The sequence below is a fragment of the Bombina bombina genome, chromosome 3 (assembly GCF_027579735.1).
Source record: "Bombina bombina isolate aBomBom1 chromosome 3, aBomBom1.pri, whole genome shotgun sequence".
Classification (NCBI taxonomy): domain Eukaryota; kingdom Metazoa; phylum Chordata; class Amphibia; order Anura; family Bombinatoridae; genus Bombina; species Bombina bombina.
The window spans coordinates 1,162,895,611-1,162,917,572 of record NC_069501.1 but is presented as its reverse complement, the minus strand read 5'-3'; the positions used below and the strand labels follow the sequence as shown (position 1 = coordinate 1,162,917,572).

The 21,962-nt window shown below is 40.0% G+C and overlaps 1 protein-coding gene across 1 annotated transcript in view; it reads left to right on the top strand.

The window, feature by feature from the left end:
• Window positions 1-21,962, top strand: part of DYNC2H1 (dynein cytoplasmic 2 heavy chain 1) — a 1,178,830-nt gene that overhangs the window by 600,868 nt on the left and 556,000 nt on the right. Inside the window, exon 65 of the mRNA XM_053705582.1 lies at window positions 17,579-17,698. Coding sequence (XP_053561557.1) covers window positions 17,579-17,698 — 120 coding nt within the window. The remainder of the gene's footprint in view (window positions 1-17,578; window positions 17,699-21,962) is intronic.

Genomic DNA, 21,962 nt, shown 5'->3' with positions numbered 1-21,962 from the left:
CAATTGTTGGAACCCTGCTGCCTGATCACAGTTCTACCAAAGCTAAGTGTATCTGTTGTAAGTTCGCTGAGATTATATGTCCCAGCTGTAGTATGTAACAGTTGTCATGATAAGCTTTTGCATGCAGAAAACGTTTCCATCAGTACTAGTACAGTTTCTATTGTTCCTTCAACATCTAATGTACATGATATCCCTGTTGATATGAAAAATTGTATTGCTGATGCGATACAGAAGGCTTTGTCTGCTATTCCGCCTTCTAATAAACATAAACGGTCTTTTAAACCTTCTCATAAAATTGATGACATTTCTAATGACCGGCAACATACTGAAATACCCTCCTCTGATGAGGATCTCTCTGATTCAGAAGATCCTACCTCAGACATTGACACTGACAAGTCTACTTATCTTTTCAAGATTGAGTATATTCGTTCCTTGTTAAAAGAAGTGTTGGTTACTTTGGATATTAAGGAGTCTAGTCCTCTTGATATCAAAACTAGTAAATGTTTAAATTATGTTTCTCCAACATAGGTGTGTCCGGTCCACGGCGTCATCCTTACTTGTGGGATATTCTCTTCCCCAACAGGAAATGGCAAAGAGCCCAGCAAAGCTGGTCACATGATCCCTCCTAGGCTCCGCCTACCCCAGTCATTCTCTTTGCCGTTGTACAGGCAACATCTCCACGGAGATGGCTTAGAGTTTTTTAGTGTTTAACTGTAGTTTTTCATTATTCAATCAAGAGTTTGTTATTTTCAAATAGTGCTGGTACGTACTATTTACTCAGAAACAGAAAAGAGATGAAGAATTCTGTTTGTATGAGGAAAATGATTTTAGCAACCGTAACTAAAATCCATGGCTGTTCCACACAGGACTGTTGAGAGCAATTAACTTCAGTTGGGGGAACAGTTTGCAGTCCCTTGCTGCTTGAGGTATGACACATTCTAACAAGACGATGTAATGCTGGAAGCTGTCATTTTCCCTATGGGATCCGGTAAGCCATGTTTATTACGATTGTAAATAAGGGCTTCACAAGGGCTTATTTAAACTGTAGACTTTTTCTGGGCTAAATCGATTGATTATTAACACATATTTAGCCTTGAGGAATCATTTTATCTGGGTATTTTGATATAATAATATCGGCAGGCACTGTTTCAGACACCTTATTCTTTAGGGGCTTTCCCAAAGCATAGGCAGAGTCTCATTTTCGCGCCGGTGTTGCGCACTTGTTTTTGAGAGGCATGGCATGCAGTCGCATGTGAGAGGAGCTCTGATACTTATAAAAGACTTCTGAAGGCGTCATTTGGTATCGTATTCCCCTTTGGGTTTGGTTGGGTCTCAGCAAAGCAGATACCAGGGACTGTAAAGGGGTTTAAAGCTTAAAACGGCTCCGGTTCCGTTATTTTAAGGGTTAAAGCTTCCAAAATTGGTGTGCAATATTTTCAAGGCTTTAAGACGCTGTGGTGAAAATTTGGTGAATTTTGAACAATTCCTTCATGTTTTTTCGCAATTGCAGTAATAAAGTGTGTTCAGTTTAAAATTTAAAGTGACAGTAACGGTTTTATTTTAAAACGTTTTTTGTACTTTCTGATCAAGTTTATGCCTGTTTAACATGTCTGAACTACCAGATAGACTGTGTTCTGAATGTGGGGAAGCCAGAATTCCTATTCATTTAAATAAATGTGATTTATGTGATAATGACAATGATGCCCAAGATGATTCCTCAAGTGAGGGGAGTAAGCATGGTACTGCATCATTCCCTCCTTCGTCTACACGAGTCTTGCCCACTCAGGAGGCCCCTAGTACATCTAGCGCGCCAATACTCCTTACTATGCAACAATTAACGGCTGTAATGGATAATTCTGTCAAAAACATTTTAGCCAAAATGAACCCTTGTCAGCGTAAGCGTGGCTGCTCTGTTTTAGTTACTGAAGAGCATGACGACGCTGATATTAATATCTCTGAAGGGCCCCTAACCCAATCTGAGGGGGCCAGGGAGGTTTTGTCTGAGGGAGAAATTACTGATTTAGGGAACATTTCTCAGCAGGCTGAATCTGATGTGATTACATTTAAATTTAAATTGGAACATCTCCGCATTTTGCTTAAGGAGGTATTATCCACTCTGGATGATTGTGAAAATTTAGTCATCCCAGAGAAACTATGTAAAATGGACAAGTTCCTAGAGGTGCCGGGGCTCCCAGAAGCTTTTCCTATACCCAAGCGGGTGGCGGACATTGTTAATAAAGAATGGGAAAGGCCCGGTATTCCTTTCGTCCCTCCCCCCATATTTAAAAAATTGTTTCCTATGGTCGACCCCAGAAAGGACTTATGGCAGTCAGTCCCCAAGGTCGAGGGAGCGGTTTCTACTTTAAACAAACGCACCACTATTCCCATAGAGGATAGTTGTGCTTTCAAAGATCCTATGGATAAAAAATTAGAAGGTTTGCTTAAAAAGATGTTTGTTCAGCAGGGTTACCTTCTACAACCCATTTCATGCATTGTCCCTGTCACTACTGCCGCATATTTCTGGTTTGATGAACTGCTTAAGGTGCTCGATAGTGACTCTCCTCCTTATGAGGAGATTATGGACAGAATCAATGCTCTCAAATTGGCTAATTCTTTCACTCTAGACGCCTCCTTGCAATTGGCTAAGTTAGCGGCTAAGAACTCTGGGTTTGCTATTGTGGCGCGCAGAGCGCTTTGGTTGAAATCTTGGTCGGCTGATGCGTCTTCCAAGAACAAGCTACTAAACATTCCTTTCAAGGGGAAAACGCTGTTTGGTCCTGACTTGAAAGAGATTATCTCTGATATCACTGGGGGTAAGGGCCACGCCCTTCCTCAGGATCGGCCCTTCAAGGCAAAAAATAGACCTAATTTTCGTCCCTTTCGTAAAAACGGACCAGCCCAAGGTGCTACGTCCTCTAAGCAAGAGGGTAATACTTCTCAGGCCAAGCCAGCTTGGAGACCAATGCAAGGCTGGAACAAGGGAAAGCAGGCCAAGAAACCTGCCACTGCTACCAAGACAGCATGAAATATTGGCCCCCGATCCGGGACCGGATCTGGTGGGGGGCAGACTCTCTCTCTTCGCTCAGGCTTGGGCAAGAGATGTTCTGGATCCTTGGGCGCTAGAAATAGTCTCCCAGGGTTATCTTCTGGAATTCAAGGGACTTCCCCCAAGGGGGAGGTTCCACAGGTCGCAGTTGTCTTCAGACCACATAAAAAGACAGGCGTTCTTACATTGTGTAGAAGACCTGTTAAAAATGGGAGTGATTCATCCTGTTCCATTAAGAGAACAAGGGATGGGGTTCTACTCCAATCTGTTCATAGTTCCCAAAAAAGAGGGAACGTTCAGACCAATCCTAGATCTCAAGATCTTAAACAAATTTCTCAAGGTCCCATCGTTCAAGATGGAAACCATTCGAACTATCCTTCCTTCCATCCAGGAAGGTCAATTCATGACCACGGTGGATTTAAAGGATGCGTATCTACATATTCCTATCCACAAGGAACATCATCGGTTCCTAAGGTTTGCATTCCTGGACAAACATTACCAGTTCGTGGCGCTTCCTTTCGGATTAGCCACTGCTCCAAGGATTTTCACAAAGGTACTAGGGTCCCTTCTAGCGGTGCTAAGACCAAGGGGCATTGCAGTAGTACCTTACCTGGACGACATTCTGATTCAAGCGTCGTCCCTTCCTCAAGCAAAGGCTCACACGGACATTGTCCTGGCCTTTCTCAGATCTCACGGCTGGAAAGTGAACGTGGAAAAGAGTTCTCTATCCCCGTCAACAAGGGTTCCCTTCTTGGGAACAATTATAGACTCCTTAGAAATGAGGATCTTTCTAACAGAGGCCAGAAAAACAAAGCTTCTGGACTCTTGTCGGATACTTCATTCCGTTCCTCTTCCTTCCATAGCTCAGTGCATGGAAGTGATCGGGTTGATGGTGGCGGCGATGGACATAGTTCCTTTTGCGCGCATTCATCTAAGACCATTACAACTGTGCATGCTCAGTCAGTTGGAATGGGGACTATACAGACTTGTCTCCGAAGATACAAGTAAATCAGAGAACCAGAGACTCACTCCGTTGGTGGCTGTCCCTGGACAATCTGTCTCAAGGGATGATGTTCCACAGACCAGAGTGGGTCATTGTCACGACCGACGCCAGTCTGATAGGCTGGGGCGCGGTCTGGGGATCCCTGAAAGCTCAGGGTCTTTGGTCTCGAGAAGAATCTCTTCTACCGATAAATATTCTGGAACTGAGAGCGATATTCAATGCTCTCCAGGCCTGGCCCCAGCTTGCGAGGACCAGGTTCATACGGTTTCAATCAGACAACATGACGACTGTTGCGTACATCAACCATCAGGGGGGAACAAGGAGTTCCCTAGCGATGGAAGAAGTAACCAAAATTATTCTTTGGGCGGAGTCTCACTCCTGCCACCTGTCTGCTATCCACATCCCAGGAGTGGAAAATTGGGAAGCGGATTTTCTGAGTCGGCAGACATTGCATCCGGGGGAGTGGGAACTCCATCCGGAAATCTTTGCCCAAGTCACTCACCTGTGGGGCATTCCAGACATGGATCTGATGGCCTCTCGTCAGAACTTCAAAGTTCCTTGCTACGGGGCCAGATCCAGGGATCCCAAGGCGGCTCTAGTGGATGCACTAGTAGCACCTTGGACCTTCAAACTAGCTTATGTGTTCCCGCCATTTCCTCTCATCCCCAGGCTGATAGCCAGGATCAAGCAGGAGAGGGTGTCGGTGATCTTGATAGCTCCTGCGTGGCCACGCAGGACTTGGTATGCAGATCTGGTGAATATGTCATCGGCTCCACCTTGGAAGCTACCTTTGAGACGAGACCTTCTTGTTCAGGGTCCGTTCGAACATCCGAATCTGGTTTCACTCCAGCTGACTGCTTGGAGATTGAACGCTTGATTTTATCGAAGCGAGGATTCTCAGATTCTGTTATCGATACTCTTGTTCAGGCCAGAAAGCCTGTGACTAGAAAGATTTACCACAAAATTTGGAAAAAATATATCTGTTGGTGTGAATCTAAAGGATTCCCTTGGGACAAGGTTAAGATTCCTAGGATTCTATCCTTCCTTCAAGAAGGATTGGAAAAAGGATTATCTGCAAGTTCCCTGAAGGGACAGATTTCTGCCTTGTCGGTATTACTTCACAAAAAGCTGGCAGCTGTGCCAGATGTTCAAGCCTTTGTTCAGGCTCTGGTTAGAATCAAGCCTGTTTACAAACCTTTGACTCCTCCTTGGAGTCTCAATTTAGTTCTTTCAGTTCTTCAGGGGGTTCCGTTTGAACCCTTACATTCCGTTGATATTAAGTTATTATCTTGGAAAGTTTTGTTTTTAGTTGCGATTTCTTCTGCTAGAAGAGTCTCAGAATTATCTGCTCTGCAGTGTTCTCCTCCTTATCTGGTGTTCCATGCAGATAAGGTGGTTTTACGTACTAAACCTGGTTTTCTTCCAAAAGTTGTTTCTAACAAAAACATTAACCAGGAGATTATCGTACCTTCTCTGTGTCCAAAACCAGTTTCAAAGAAGGAACGTTTGTTGCACAATTTGGATGTTGTTCGCGCTCTAAAATTCTATTTAGATGCTACAAAGGATTTTAGACAAACATCTTCCTTGTTTGTTGTTTATTCAGGTAAAAGGAGAGGTCAAAAAGCAACTTCTACCTCTCTCTCTTTTTGGATTAAAAGCATCATCAGATTGGCTTACGAGACTGCCGGACGGCAGCCTCCCGAAAGAATCACAGCTCATTCCACTAGGGCTGTGGCTTCCACATGGGCCTTCAAGAACGAGGCTTCTGTTGATCAGATATGTAGGGCAGCGACTTGGTCTTCACTGCACACTTTTACCAAATTTTACAAGTTTGATACTTTTGCTTCTTCTGAGGCTATTTTTGGGAGAAAGGTTTTGCAAGCCGTGGTGCCTTCCATTTAGGTGACCTGATTTGCTCCCTCCCTTCATCCGTGTCCTAAAGCTTTGGTATTGGTTCCCACAAGTAAGGATGACGCCGTGGACCGGACACACCTATGTTGGAGAAAACAGAATTTATGTTTACCTGATAAATTTCTTTCTCCAACGGTGTGTCCGGTCCACGGCCCGCCCTGGTTTTTTTAATCAGGTCTGATATTTTATTTTCTTTAACTACAGTCACCACGGTACCATATGGTTTCTCCTATGCAAATATTCCTCCTTAACGTCGGTCGAATGACTGGGGTAGGCGGAGCCTAGGAGGGATCATGTGACCAGCTTTGCTGGGCTCTTTGCCATTTCCTGTTGGGGAAGAGAATATCCCACAAGTAAGGATGACGCCGTGGACCGGACACACCGTTGGAGAAAGAAATTTATCAGGTAAACATAAATTCTGTTTTATAAACCTCCTGTGGTTACTTCTGAGGTTTTTCCAGTTCCTGATGCTATGTCTGATTTGATTGCTAAGGAATGGATTAAGCCTGGTACTTCTTTCATTTCTTCTTCTAGGTTTAAAAGTTTGTACTCTTTGCCAGCGGCTAGATTAGAGTTTTGGGAAAAATTCCCCAAAGTTTATGGGGCTATTTTCTACTCTTGCCAAACGTACTACTATTCCTATGGAAGACAGTACTTCTTTTAAAGATCCTTTAGATAGGAAACTTGAATCTTATCTAATGAAAGCTTATTTATATTCTGGATATATTCTCAGGCCTGCCATTTCTATGGCTGATGTTGCGGCTGCATCAAGCTTTTGGTTGAATAGCTTAGCCCAACAGGAAACAGATCCTGATTTGTCTGGCATTGTTCTTTGCTTCAACATGCTAATCATTTTATCTGTGATGCTTTTTTTGATATCATCAAAGTTGATGTTAAATCTATGTCTTTAGCTATTTTATCTAGAAGAGCTTTATGGCTCAAATCTTGGAATGCGGACATGGTATCTAAGTCTAGATTACTATCTCTTTCTTTCCAAGGTAACAATTTATTTGGTTCTCAGTTGGATTCAATCATTTCAACTATCACTGGGGGGGAGGGAGTTTTTTGCCTCAGGATAAAAGATCTAAGGGTAAATCTAAAGCTTCTAATCGTTTTCGTTCTTTTCGAAATAATAAGGAACAGAAAACCAATCCTTCCCCTAAAGACTCTGGTTCCAATTGGAAACCTTCTTCAAGTTGTAATAAATCCAAGTCTTTTAAGAAACCAAAGTCAGCCCCCAAGTCTGCATGAAGATGCGGCCCTCGATCCAGTTCAGCTGGTGGGGGCCAGATTTAAATTATTCCAAGACTTTTGGGCAGACTCTGTTCAAAATCAGTGGATTCAGAGTATTGTCTCTCAAGAGTATCGAATTGGATTCAGAGTAAGACCTCCTGTGAGAAGATTCTTTCTCTCTCACGTTACAGCAAATTTGGTGAAGGCTCAGGCTTTTCTGAAGTGTGTTTCAGATCTAGTGCTTTCAGGGGTAATAATTCCAGTTCCGTTTCAGGAACAGGGTCTGGGGTTTTATTCAAATTTAATCATTGTCCCAAAGAAAGAAAATTCATTCAGGCCAGTTCTGGATCTGAAGTTTTTGAATCGTTTTGTAAGAGTCCCAACTTTCAAGATGGTGATTATGAGGACTATTTTGCCTTTTGCTCAGCAAGGTCATTATATTTCCACAATAGACTTACAGGATGCATATCTTCACATTCCGATTCATCCAGACCACTATCGGTTTCTGAGATTCTCTTTTCTAGACCAACATTACCAATTTGTCGCTCTTCAATTTGGCCTAGCAACAGCTCCAAGGATCTTTTCGAAGGTTCTCGGTGCCCTTCTATCTGTAATCAGAGAACAGGGTATTGCGCTGTTTCCTTATTTGGACGATATCTTGGTACTAGCTCAGTCTTTACATTTAGCCAAATATTCAAAGGCATCGTTGGAGGATTAATTTACCAAAGAGTTTCTTGATTCCTCAGACAAGGGTCACCTTTTTAGGTTTCCAGATAGATTCAGTGTCCATGACTCTGTCTTCAACAGACAAGAGACAAATGAAATTAGTTTCAGCTTGTCGAAACCTTCAGTCTCAATCATTCCCTTCAGTGGTTATGTGCATGAAAGTTTTAGGTCTCATGACTGCAGCATCGGACGCGATCCCCTTTGCTCGTTTTCATATGAGAACTCTACAGCTTTGTATACTTAAAATCAATGATGCAGGGATTATACTCGGATATCACAATTGATTTACTTAAATCCCAACATTCAACCCTCTCTAACTTGGTGGTTAGACCATTATTGTATAGTACAAGGGGCTTCTTTTGTTCGTCATACCTGGACTGTGATCACAACAGATGCAAGTCTTTCATGTTGGGGAGCTGTCTGGGGATCTCTGACAGCACAAGGGATTTGGAAACCTCAAGAGGCGAGGTTACCAATAAATATTTTAGAACTCCGTGCTATTTTCAGGGCTCTTCAGGTTTTGCCTCAGTTAAAGAGAGAACCATTCATTTGTTTTCAGACGGACAATATCACAACTGTGGCATATGTCAATCATCAGGGTGGGACTTGCAGTCCCCTAGCTATGAAAGAAGTATCTCAGATACTTTTTTGGACGAAATCCAGCTCTTGTCTAATTTCTGCGGTGCATATCCCAGGTGTAGACATTTGGGAAGCGGATTATCTCAGTCGTCAGACCTTACATCCGGGGGAGTGGTCTCTCCATCCAGATGTATTTTGTCAGATTGTACAGATGTGGGGTCTTCCAGAAATAGATCTGATGGCTTCTCATCTAAACAAGAAACTTCCCAGGTACCTATCCAGGTCCAGGAATCCTCAGGCGGAGATGGTGGATGCTTTAGCAGTTCCTTGGTTTACCAACCTGCTTCTTTCCGCCTCTAGTTCTTCTTCCAAGAGTGATCTCCAAGATCATTATGGAACATTCGTATGTGTTTCTGATAGCTCCAGCGTGGCCTCACAGGTTTTGGTATGCAGATATTGTCCGGATATCTAGTTGCCAGCCTTGGCCACTTCAATTAAGACCAAACCTTCTGTCTCAAGGGCCGTTTTTCCATCAGGATCTCAAATCGTGAAGGTATGTAAATTAAACGCTTAGTGCTTAGTCATAGAGGTTTCTCTGTCTCAGTGATTAATACTATGCTACAAGCTCATAAGTCTGTTTCAAGGAAGATTTATTATCTAGTTTGGAAGACCTATATTTCATGGTGTTCTTCTCATAAATTCTCCTGGCATTCTTTTAGAATTTCTAGAATTTTACAGTTTCTTCAGGATGGTTTGTATAAAGGTTTGTCTGCAAGTACTTTGAAGGGACAAATCTCTGCTCTTTCTGTTTTATTTCATAGAAAGATTGCTAAGCTTCCTTATATTCACTGTTTTGTTCAGATTTTGGTTCGTATCAAGCCTGTTGTTAAATCAAACTCTCCTCCTTGGAGTCTTAATTTGGTTTTGAAGACTTTGCAGGCTCCTCCTTTTGAGCCTATGCATTCTTTGGATATTAAACTACTTTCTTGGAAAGTGTTGTTTCTTTTGGCTATCTATTCAGCTTGAAGAGTTTCTGAATTGTCTGCTCTCTCTTGTGAGTCTCTTTTTTGTATTTTTCATCAGGATAAGGCTGTTTTGTGGACTTCGTTTAAATTTCTTCCTAAGGTTGTAAATTATAACAACATTAGTAGGGAAATTGTTGTTCCTTCCTTGTGTCCTAATCCCAAGAATACTCTTAAAGATCTTTACATTATTTGGATGTTGTAAGAGCTTTGAAATATTATGTTGAAGCTACTAAAGATTTCAGGAAGACTTCTAGTCTATTTGTTGTCTTCTCTGGTTCTAGAAAAGGTCAGAAAGCTTCAGCCATTTCTTTGGCATCTTGGTTAAAGCTTTTAATTCATAAAGCTTATTTGAAGGCGGCTTGACTCAGAGGATCACAGCTCATTCTACTAGATCAGTCTCCACTTCTTGGGCTTTTAAGAATGAAGCTTCAGTTGATCAGATTTGCAATGCAGCAACTTGGTCTTCTTTGCATACATTTACAAAATTTTACCATTTTTATGTATTTACTTCCAGTTTTTGGTAGAAAAGTTCTTCAGGCAGCTGTTTGAGTTTAATTCTTCTGCTAATGTTTTAAGTTATTTTCTTTCAATTTATGAGAAAAACATATTTTTTGTGGATTTAATTTTTTCAGCGGAAAATGGCCGTTTTTATTTTATCCCTCCCTTTCTAGTGACTCTTCTGTGGACTTCCACATCTTGGGTATTTCTATCCCATACATAACAAGCTCATGGACTCTTGCCAATTACATGAAAGAAAACATAATTTATGTAAGAACTTACCTGATAAATTCATATATTTCATATTGGCAAGAGCCAATGAGACCCACCCTTTTTCTGGTGGTTATGATTTGTTGTATAAAAGCACAATTCTATTTCCAGTTCCTCTTTTTTACTCCTTTTTCTATCCCCCCACTACTTGGCTATTCATTAAACTGAATTGTGGATGTGGTGAGGGGTGTATTTATAGGCATTTTGAGGTTTGGGAAACTTTGCCCCTCCTGGTAGGATTGTATATCTCATACGTCACTTGCTCATGGACTCTAGCCACAGTGAAAGAAATTAATTTATCAGGTAAGTTTTTACATAAATTATGTTTTTGGTGCATCTCCTTCGTGAAAATGAACAAAGTGGAGGGTCTCGACATTTTTCAGGAAAGAATTACGGTCTTTGTCATGTACTGTCCCTTTAAGTCTTGTCAATTACAAGTAGTCTCTGCCTTTAAAAAGAGGCAGGGTTTCCTTTCCTAATTGTTTGGAAATTTGTTCCTGACAGATCCTGGCCGTTGCTCTTGATTCCTAGAGCGTATCCTCAAGCTTTATACTACTGGTTCCTAAGCTACTTCAGAATTCCAGTCCAGTCTATCTAATTACTGGATGCTTATTCCTGTTCCTGTTTCTGCAGCAATCTTTACAACAACAGGTAACTTCAGCTATTCATTGAACACCTCTCTCAGCTAAGAGTTCTGTTCAAACAGCCTACGTCACAGTCTCGTTCCTGTTGCTGGAGCCGCTCTCCTCCGTGAACCTACTTCGATCTTAGACCAGCTCATTCTCAGCTCTTCCCTAGAGATCTTTTACACCCTTCCTCCTCAACTAACCTGTACCTGACTGTCCTCTGGATTTGTTGTACTAGTCGGAACATCTTTGATACACCAATAACACCTTAACCAAATCCAAATCACAGTATCCTGACAGTCTTCTGGGTGACTAATTCTTTTATCTGTGCTGTTATTACGCAGATTAATTAGCCTATGGTGAAGACTTCAGGTTTTCTGTTCAGGCCCGTAAGGCGCTCTGACAGATATAACTTTTAAGTCTAGTCTCTTTCCCTCTCCTTTAAGGTAAATAGTTTGTTTGACTATCTCTATGGTTTTAGGGACCAAGGGTGCCTTCATACTGTAAGATAATGAACATCATTCTAAGGGACAAAGTATTTTTGTTCCTTTAGTTCTGATAAATCCCAGTGTCAGAGGCCTCCGCTAAACCAGAGCAAACCAAGAGTTCTTGGAAGCCGGCTCAGTCCTGGAATAGATCCAAGCAGAGCAACAAGCCCGCCACGACTAAGTCCGCCTGAAGGGGCGGCACATGGTCCTATTTTGGATCGCCTAGGGGCAGTCTGTTGCTCTTTCAGAGGCTTGGTTCAGGGACATGCAGGATCCTTGGGTCCTGGAGGTCATAGTTCAGGGTTGCAAGATAGGTTTCAAATCTCATCCACTCAGGAGCAGATTCATCCTCTCAACTTGTCTTCAAGACTAGGAAAGAGGGAAGCCTTTCTGGATTGCGTAAGGGATATGTCCTCCTTTGGAGTAATTGTCTCAGTGCCTATCATAGAGAGAGGTTTGGTATACTATTCAAACATTTTCATGGTCCCAAAGAAGGAGGGATCTTTCTGTCCAGTTCTGGACCTAAAGTGCTTAAACAAATTTCTATATGTCTCCTCATCAAGAGGGAGACAATGGGGTCCATCCTTCCCTTAATTTGGGAAGGGCAGTTTATGACCTTCCAATCCACAGGGAACACTTACAGTTCTGTAGGTTTAGGTTCCGTGGCCAGCACTTCCAGATCATTGCACTTCTGTTTGGCCCAGCTACTGCTCCAAGAATTTTTCGAAGGTTCTAGGGGCTTTTCTAGCAATCGCCAGAACCCGGGGTGTAGCAGTAGCTCCCTGCTTTTACCAGCATTCTGGTACAAGCACCATAGTTTCTTCTGGTGGAAGACCATTTGGAATCTCTCCTTTGGGGAAGATAAATAGAGAAAGGAGTTCTCTTCTTCCAAGCACCAGGGTGGAATTCCTTGGCACGATGTTAGATTCCATAGACATGAGAATATTTCTAACAGACCAGAGAAGTTGCAAAGTAGCTTCAACATGTCTTGCCCTCCAGACCTCATTAAGGCCATCTGGCCAGAAGTGGTCCTCCAGATAGGCAGAAGTCTTCATCCAGACGGCATCTTCTATCTTCATCCATCTGGCGCAGAGTGGGTCCATCTTCAAGACATCCATCGCGGAGCATCCTCTTCTTCCGACGGACTAACGATGAATGAAGGTACCTTTAAATTACATCATCCAAGACGGCGTCCCTTAGATTCCGATTGGCTGATAGAATTCTATCAGCCAATCAGAATTAAGGTAGAAAAAAATCCTATTGGCTGATTGGAACAGCCAATAGAATGCAAGCTCAATTCTATTGGCTGATTGGATCAGCCAATAGGATTTTTTCTACCTTAATTCCGATTGGCTGATAGAATTCTATCAGCCCTCGGAATCTAAGGAACGTCATCTTGGATGACGTCATTTAAAAGGTACCTTCATTCGTCGTTAGTCCGTTGGAAGAAGAGGATGCTCTGCGTCGGATGTCTTGAAGATGGACCCGCTCCGCGCCGTCTGGAGGACCACTTCTGCCCGTCTGGAGGACCACTTCTGCCAGCTTCCTTGAGGACATCTTGCTGCTTGGATGAAGACTTCTCCCGGTAAGTGAATCTTCGGGGGTTAGTGTTAGCATTTATTTAAGGGTGTATTGGGTGAGTTTATTTTTTAGGTTAGGGCTTTGGGCCTGCAATAGAGCTCAAATGCCCTTTTAAGGGCAATGCCCATCCAAATGCCCTTTTCAGGGCAATGGGGAGCTTAGGTTTTTGTAGTTAGGCTTTTATTTTGGGGGTTGGTTGTGTGGGTGGTTTTTACTGTTGGGGGGGGTTGTTTGTATTTATTTTTAAAGGTAAAAGAGCTGATTTCTTTGGGGCAATGCCCCGCAAAAGGCCATTTTAAGGGCTATTGATAGTTTAGTTTAGGCTAGGGTTTTTTTTTTATTTTGGGGGGCTTTTTGTGATTTAGCTAATTTAATTTATTTAATTGTATTTAATTTAAGGAATTGATTTAATTGTAGAGTAGTGTTAGGTTTTATTGTAACTTAGGTTAGGTCTTATTTAACAGGTAAATTTGTATTTATTTTAACTAGGTAGTTATCAAAAAGTTAATAACTATTTAATAACTATTCTACCTAGTTAAAATAAACACAAACTTGCCTGTAAAATTAAAATAAACCCTAAGATAGCTACAATGTAACTATTAGTTATATTGTAGCTAGCTTAGGGTTTATTATATATGTAAGTATTTAGTTTTTAAATAGGAATAATTTAGTTAATGATAGTAATTTTATTTAGATTTATTTAAATAAAATTTAAGTTAGGGGGTGTTAGGGTTAGACTTATTATTATAGTGGCGGCGTGGTTGGGGACGGCAGATTAGGGGTTGATAAGTGTAGGTAGGTTGCGGCGACATTGGGGGCGGCATATTAGGGGTTAATAAATATAATGTAGGTGTCGGCGATGTTGGGAGCACCAGATTAGTGGTTAATAAATATAATGTAGGTGTCGGCGATGTTGGGAGCACCAGATTAGGGGTTAATAAATATAATGTAGGTGGCGGCGATGTCCGGAGTGGCAGATTAGGGGTTAATAAGTATAATGTAGGTGGCGGTGATGTCGGGGGAAGAAGATTAGGGGTTAATAAGTGTAAGATTAGGGATGTTTAGACTGAGGGTTCATGTTAGGGTGTCAGGTGTAAACATAAAATGTGTTTCCCCATAGTTATCAATGGGGCTGCGTTACTTAGTTTTACGCTGCTTTATTGCAGGTGTTAGACTTTTTATCAGTCGGCTCTCCCCATTAATGTCTATGGGGAAATCGTGCACGAGCACGTACAACCAGCTCACCGCTGACTTAAGCAGCACTGGTATTGGAGTGCGGTATGGAGCACAATTTTGCTCTACGCTCACTTCTTGTCTTTTAATGCCGAGTTTGTAAAAACCTGTAATACCAGCGCTGCAGGTAAGTGAGCGGTGAGAAAAAACTGCTTGTTAGCACCGCACAGCTCATAACGCAAAAACTCGTAATCTGGCCGTTAGTGTCTCTCAGGAGTTGTCCATTTAATTTCTAAAATGGTAATCAAGGAATAGAACAAACTCCTTTTCTCCCTTCAGCAGAATTTAAGGCCATTTTTCACATTCCTACTATTCCTGCTATAGAGCTATGGAAAACCATTCCTATAGTGTCTGGTGCTATTTCTACTCAAGAAAAAAACTTTTCCCATAGTTCTGCCATGTGTGGATGGTGTGACAACCTAAAAGATGTTTCTGCACCAAGTCACTTTTCTGAATTAATTCAGGACCGGGCTGCACTTATAAAGATTGTGATGCAGCTGCAGATGGGACTAGCGGCTGTTATCCCAGTTAGCTAATATGGTCTCTAAGAGTAGACTGCTGGCTGTGCCCTTTGAGGAAAAAAAACTTGAATGGGATGCTATTATTTACAATGTTACTGGGAGAATGTGCAATCTTGCCCCAGGATAGGAGATCTAAGTGGCAGAACTTCTACATGGGGCAAATTTGTCACCCCAAACTATCGCAGAGTCACAAATTCTTTGCTCCCTCAAATTCCTCCATAACCGGTTCTTCCAAGTCTTCATGGAGGCCAGAAGGAGATTGGAAGAAATCTAAGCTGATTAAGATTACTTTTTCCAAATCAACATAAAGGTCTGTTTCCTTAAGGATGTGCCTTAAGGAAACAGAATACACTGTGCAACCACTTTATTAGGTACAGCTACCTAGTAGCGTGTTGAGCCTGGATTCAACAAGATGCTGAAAACATTGTGAAGGTATGTTTTACCAAGCAGCCATTAGTGCGTCACACAACTCCTGGAGATTCGATGGAGGTTTAGGCCTGCAGCGAATAGCCCTTTCCAGCTCATCCCAAAGATGTTCAATAGAATTGCGATCCGGGAAAGAGCAGGCCACTGCAGTAAAGAAAAGTCATTGTCATATCCCAGGAACAATTCCATAGTGATTCAGGTGTTGTGCACCGACGCATTATCCTGCTGGAAGTAACCTTCAGCCTGAGGATAAACTGTTAACATGAACCGATGCACTTGGTCAGCAATTATGTTTAAAGGGACACTAAATCCAATTTTTTTATTTCATGATTCAGATAGAGCATGCAATTTTAAGCATCTTTCTAATTTACTCCTTTTATCAAATTTTGTTAATTATCTTGGTATGTTTATTTGAAAAGCAAGAATGTAAGTTTAGATACCGTCCCATTTTTGGTGAACAACCTGGGTTGTCCTTGCTGATTGGACAGCACCAGCAAACAAGTGCTGTCCATGGTTCTAAACCCAAAATTTGCTGGCTCCTTAGCTTAGATACCTTCATTTTCAAATAAAGATAGCAAGAGAACGAAGAAAAAATTATAATAGGCGTAAATTAGAAAGTTGCTTAAAATTGCATGCTCTATACGATCTGTGAAAACAAAAATTGGGTTCAGTATCCCTTTAAGTAAGCTGTGGCATTCAGACGTGAATCTAGTGATACCAATGGACCCAATGTGTGCCAGGAAAACATTACCCACACCATAACACCGCCCTCACCAAATTGCACAGTTTTCATCAGACATAAAGGGTCCATGGATTCATGCTGTTTTCACCAATTTAAACCTTCCATAAACATCACGCACTAGGAACTTCACACTCGTCAGACCAAGCAACGATGGTCTAGTGCTGGTGGTGTTGTGCCCACAGAAGTCATGCTCTTTTGTTTTTCTCTGATTACAATGGTATTTGACGTGGCCGCCGGCTGTTGTAACCCATTTGCGACAAGGTGCACCTAGTGGTAATACGCGATATCCTTTAGAAGAAACTGAGAAATGTATATCAAAGAAGGTTTTAAACTTAAAGGGACATTCCAGTCAAAATTTAAATGCACATAGATTAATTACATCTTTGAATAGAAACCTTTTTGCAATATGCATGTATTTGCAAAAATACTTCTAGTAAAAGTTATCACTATTTTAGTGTTAACATTTTTCTCTGCATGTGCACGTGGAGCATTGCTAGATATTCTCAGTGCACAAGCGCTTTAAATACTGTAGTTGCTAAGATCTTGAGGCTTGTATCATGTCAGCAATTAACAAATTGAGTCATTAACAGATGGTACTAGCACCATAGGTTCTCTGAGCAAGTGCTATATTTAAAATGCTGGTGCACAGTGCATACTTAAATACTCTTTTAAAAACAGCTATAACTTTTATTAGAAACATTTTTGCTAATGCATGTATATTACAAAAAATGCTTCTATTTAAAATTTAAATGCATACAAGTGGATTCCAATTTTAGCTGGAATGTCCCTTTAAAATTCTGCTATCCATAGAGAAGAGCAGCATCTAAATATGTGTGTGTGGGTTTGTAATTTGTTTTCTAGTTTAAATTAAAAACCTTTAAAGCTAATCAGTTTTGTGCATCCCACTAATGCTTATTTGATGAGCGATTTACACAAATGACCTATAAGCCAATGAGTAGAAGAAGGAAGGAACAACATATATTAGTTTAAATCACTTTTTTATGTTCTGTTTCATATGGATAATTTTTTTTTAATTTTTTATGTCTCTTTAATGACAAAAATGTGACATTACTAATTTAGCACTTTCTTCTTATCCTCTAAAAGGATCTTTCAGTTATAAGCCTTGCAGCAATTAAAGGGGCATGTTACCTATTCACTAAATCACTTAAAAGTGAAGCAGCGTAAAATCTGACTAGAAAGAAAAAAAGGAAGTAGTTATAGCAGGATTTTTTTTCAGCTCACCAGAGTAAGTTCTCTGTAAATCAGAGCTATTCTTTTTGGTGAAACATGCAATCACTGTGATTTTCATGGTATCTCACAAGATTTTATAGTAAATGTCTATAAATTGAGGCAGGAAAATGACAGTGGCTGCACATGCATATTCCCCAAGCATTCTGATTGGATGGATAAAAAGTCCCTTTGCAATGAGACGCGACTACCAACCAGTAAACTTTTATTTATTTTTTACAAAAACAGAGACGTTCATGTGATATTTTCTTGTCAGCATTTTACAGATATCCTGCATCATTTTCAAGTGATTCAAAATCTGGGTATCATCTCCCTTAGTAGTTGATAGTAGGCTACTGTAATGTATGTATGGTATACTGCTTAATTTATTTTATTTCTAAAATATTATTTCTCACAAATAATTATTATTTTTATTATTAAAGCTTTTAGCATTAACTATTCAGCACGAGAAACCAGACCTTGAAGAACAGAAAACAAAATTACTACAGCAAGAAGAAGATAAGAAGATTCAACTTGCAAGACTTGAAGAATCTCTTCTTGAGGTAAATGATTCATATTACATTATTATACTAATTTGTTCATTACATCGTGAGATTGATTTAGATGAGATCTGCATTTTAAATTCATATTTGCTAAGAATGAAATCTGAAACAGTTAAGCATGGTAGAAAAAAAGTAAAGCATTTTTCATTTATTATTTACTTTGCCTGCTTTTTCTGTAATCTAGCTCTGAAATATAGCATACATATACAGGTGAAACTCGAGAAATTAGAATATCGTGCAAAAGTTAATTTATTTCACTAATGCAACTTAAAAGGTGAAACTAATATATGAGATAGACTCATTACATGCAAAGCAAGATAGTTAAAGCCGTGATTGGTCATACTTGTGATGATTATGGCTTACAGCTCATGAAAACCCCAAATCCACAATCTCAGAAAATTAGAATATTACATGCAATCAATAAAACAAGGATTGTACATACCTGTAGAACAATATCGGACCTCTGAAAAGTATAAGCATGCATACTGTATGTACTCAGTACTTGGTTTAGGCCCCTTTTGCAGCAATTACTGCCTCAAAGCGGCGTGGCATGGAAGCTATCAGCCTGTGGCACTGCTGAGGTGTTATGGAAGACCAGGATGCTTCAATAGCGACCTTCAGCTCTTCTGCATTGTTCGGTCTCATGTCTCTCATCTTTCTCTTGGCAATGCCCCATAGATTCTCTATGAGGTTCATGTCAGGCGAGTTTGCTGACTAATCAAGCACAGTAATCCCACGGTCATTGAACCAGGTTTTGGTGCTTTTGGCAGTGTGGGCAGGGGCCAAGTCCTGCTGGAAAATAAAGTCAGCATCCCCATAGAGCTCGTCTGCGGAAGGAAGCATGAAGTGCTCCAAAATATCCTGGTAGATGGCTGCGTTGACCCTGGACTTAATGAAGCACAGTGGACCAACACCAGCAGATGACATGGCTCCCCAAATCAACACAGACTGTGGAAACTTCACACTGGACTTCAAACATCTTGCAGTGTGTGCCTCTCCATTCTTCCTCCATACTCTGGGTCCTTGGTTTCCTAATGAGATGCAAAATTTGCTCTCATCAGAAAAAGAGGACTTACAAGAGGAATACAACATTTGAAGCCCATGTCCAGGATCCTTCTGTGTGTGGTGGTTCTTGTGAATGTCCCCAACACTTTTAAATGGCCTTTTCCTGACAATCCTCTCCAGGCTGCGGTCATCTTGTGCACCTTTTTCTTCCACACTTTTCCCTTCCACATAACTTTCTATTAATGTGCTTTGATACAGCACTTTGGGAACATCCAACTTCTTTTGCAATTACCTTTTGAGGCTTTCCCTCCTTATGGAGGGTGTCGATGATGGTTTTCTGCACAACTGTCAGGTCAGCAGTCTTTCCCATGATTGTGATTGCTACTGAACCAAATTGAAAGACCATTTAAAGGCTTAGGAACCCTTTGCAGGTGTTATGGCTTAATTAGCTGATTAGAGTGGGACACTTTGAGCCTAGAATATTGCACCTTTTCACAATATTCTAATTTTCTGAGATTTGGGGTTTTCATGAGCTGTAAGCTATAATCATCACAATTATGACAAATCACAGCTTGAACTATCTTGCTTTGTATGCAATGAGTCTATCTCATATATTAGTTTCACCTTTTAAGTTGCATTAGTGAAATAAATTAACTTTTGCACAATATTCTAATTTTTCGAGTTTCACCTGTATATTATACCGCAAACTTTTCTATGTTAACATTTATGCCCATGTTATGTGTTACACTGTGATTTTTACAATAAATACAGTAGTACATTTACATCTAACACTCATTGTCTAAAGCAGACTAAGATACTAACTTAAAGAACTGGTGTGTGTTTGAAATGCTCTGAAATAGCAAAAAATTTAAGTAATGCTAATAAAATGTGTTAAACATATTCAAATAGAGCAAACAATTTTAAGCAACTTTCTAATTTACTCCTATTATCAAGTTTTCTTTGTTCTTTTGGTATCTTTATTTGAAAAAGATAGAATGTAAGCTTAGGAGCCAGCCCATTTTTGGTTCAGCACTTGGATAACACTTGCTGATTGGTGGCTAAAGTGTAGCCACCAATCAGCAAGCTCTACCCAGGTGCTAAACCAAAAATGGGTCGGCTCCTAAGCTTACATTTTTGCTTTTTCAAAGAACAAAGAAAAATGGTTAATATGAGTAAATTAAAAAAGTTGCTTAAAATTGCCTGCTCTATCTGAATCATGAAAGTTTAATTTTGATTAGACCATCCCTTTAATGTCCCTACAGTTTTTAAAAGCATCAACAATTGCACATCTCTTTTTATGTAGCAAGCAAATTATTTTTACATGATATAAACAAGACTCCCTTAATATTCTATATTACATCTTAGATCATTACCTATTTGGCTAATATCAGTTGAACTGTTTTTTAACTTCGTGAATTCAACCTTTTTCTCAAGGAAAAAAAAGTAAAAAATAGCTTCCATAAAGTATCTTTTTTGTCCAAATGCAGTTCTAGAATCTGAATGGATCCCTTTTATAGTAACAGTGATGTCCACCCACTCTTTTTCCTATGTCAGCACATTGAAGTGCTGCAGTACTGTTAGCAGTTTAACCTCTTTTTGTACTTCATAAAAAAAGAACAAGTGCTGTGAAAATGGCACAATCACAGTCTCTAAAAACAGCCTAAAGTCCCTGAGATGAACCTAACAACAACTGTCACTCATGGCTGGCTGCTGGCCATTTTTCAAATAGATTAACCCCCGAGGCACCAGTTTTACTCCTTAAAGGGCTCTAAGGTGGCTTCCCTGGTGCCAAGAAGCATAATCCATCCATGCATGCTCATATACACTTAATAGTCTCCCGTAATATTTTTGTTGGGGAGGTTACTATTCAAAAGTTGAAATTTTATCCCTTACATTGTTCTCCAAATCCCAACATGTTTCACTGTATATAATGATCTAAACACACATCTATACATATGGCAAATGTTAAAGGGACACTAAAGTCAAAATTAAATTATTATTCAGATAAAACATGGAAATTTAAAATCTTTTCTTACATACAGGTGATAAGAGTCCATGATCCATTACTTCTTGGAATTTCTCTTCTCTACCACTAGGAGGAGGCATATACTCTCAAACCCCAAGAGCCCTTTAAAACTCCTTCCACCTCACACATACCTTAGTCTTTACTTTGCCTCGCTGGAGGTGGTTAAAGAATGAAGATGTGCATTTGATTATTCAGAGAGATGGGTTTTCAGTCTTTTCTGAGGCCAGGTTTCCCCTCAGAGTACAGTGCTTGTCAGAGAAATGTATCTGGGGTATGTTTGTGTTCTGTGATTCTGTTTTCATCTCATGGGAAATGTTTCATAAACCTTTCATAATTGGTTGCAGAGACTTTTATTTGGCCTCCCTCTATATACTCCTATTCCATAACTTCTGCTGTTTTATTCCTGTACTGGTTTGGCTGTCTTCTGCTTTTCATTGTATTTCCATTATCAAAATCTGCACAAGATTTTATAAACAAACTTTCTGAAGCACTAGCTACTACTGAGCATGTGCAAGACTTTACAGTATATACAAATTTGTGTTTGGCTGATGGGTGCCACATGATACAGGAGGCAGGGGAAATGAAACTAACTTTGGCATTTGTCAGAAAAAAAAAATCATTTGAAATTTAGACTAAGGGCCCGATGATCTAAAGCTCTCTACTCTTGTGAGATGAACTATTTAGTCTTGTGAGTATTTTGAGGTCCTACAAAAAATAAATAAATAGTAGGGCAAATTTTAGCTTGAGAGCTGTTTTATCTCACTATACAGAGTTCAGGAAGTGAAGGAGAGACGCACACATCACAATATAATGACCAAAAAAATATTTTGTGAGATTTCTCTCCATGTTGGTGAGTTTTTGATAATCATTCTCTAAGTGTTATTGCATTTTCTTTTTATTATGCATTTGTTGATTATGCAATGTGTGTATATATATATATATATATATATATATATATATATATATACTGTATATATGTATGAAGCATATAATTATGTGACAACCACACTTAATATTCCTTTTGTAGATATGTTTTATATCATTATAATTTTAATGTAATCTTTAAGTGAGAATTTATCCATTTTCCCTATATGTAGTTCTTTAAGTTAAAGCCTTGCTGTGCAGTGTTTATATATTCCTATATTCAACTAATTAAAAAAATGTATAAATTAACTGAGTTTCCAATGGGGAGTAGATTATATGGGGGAAAGAGGAAAATTGGAAGTTTTTTTT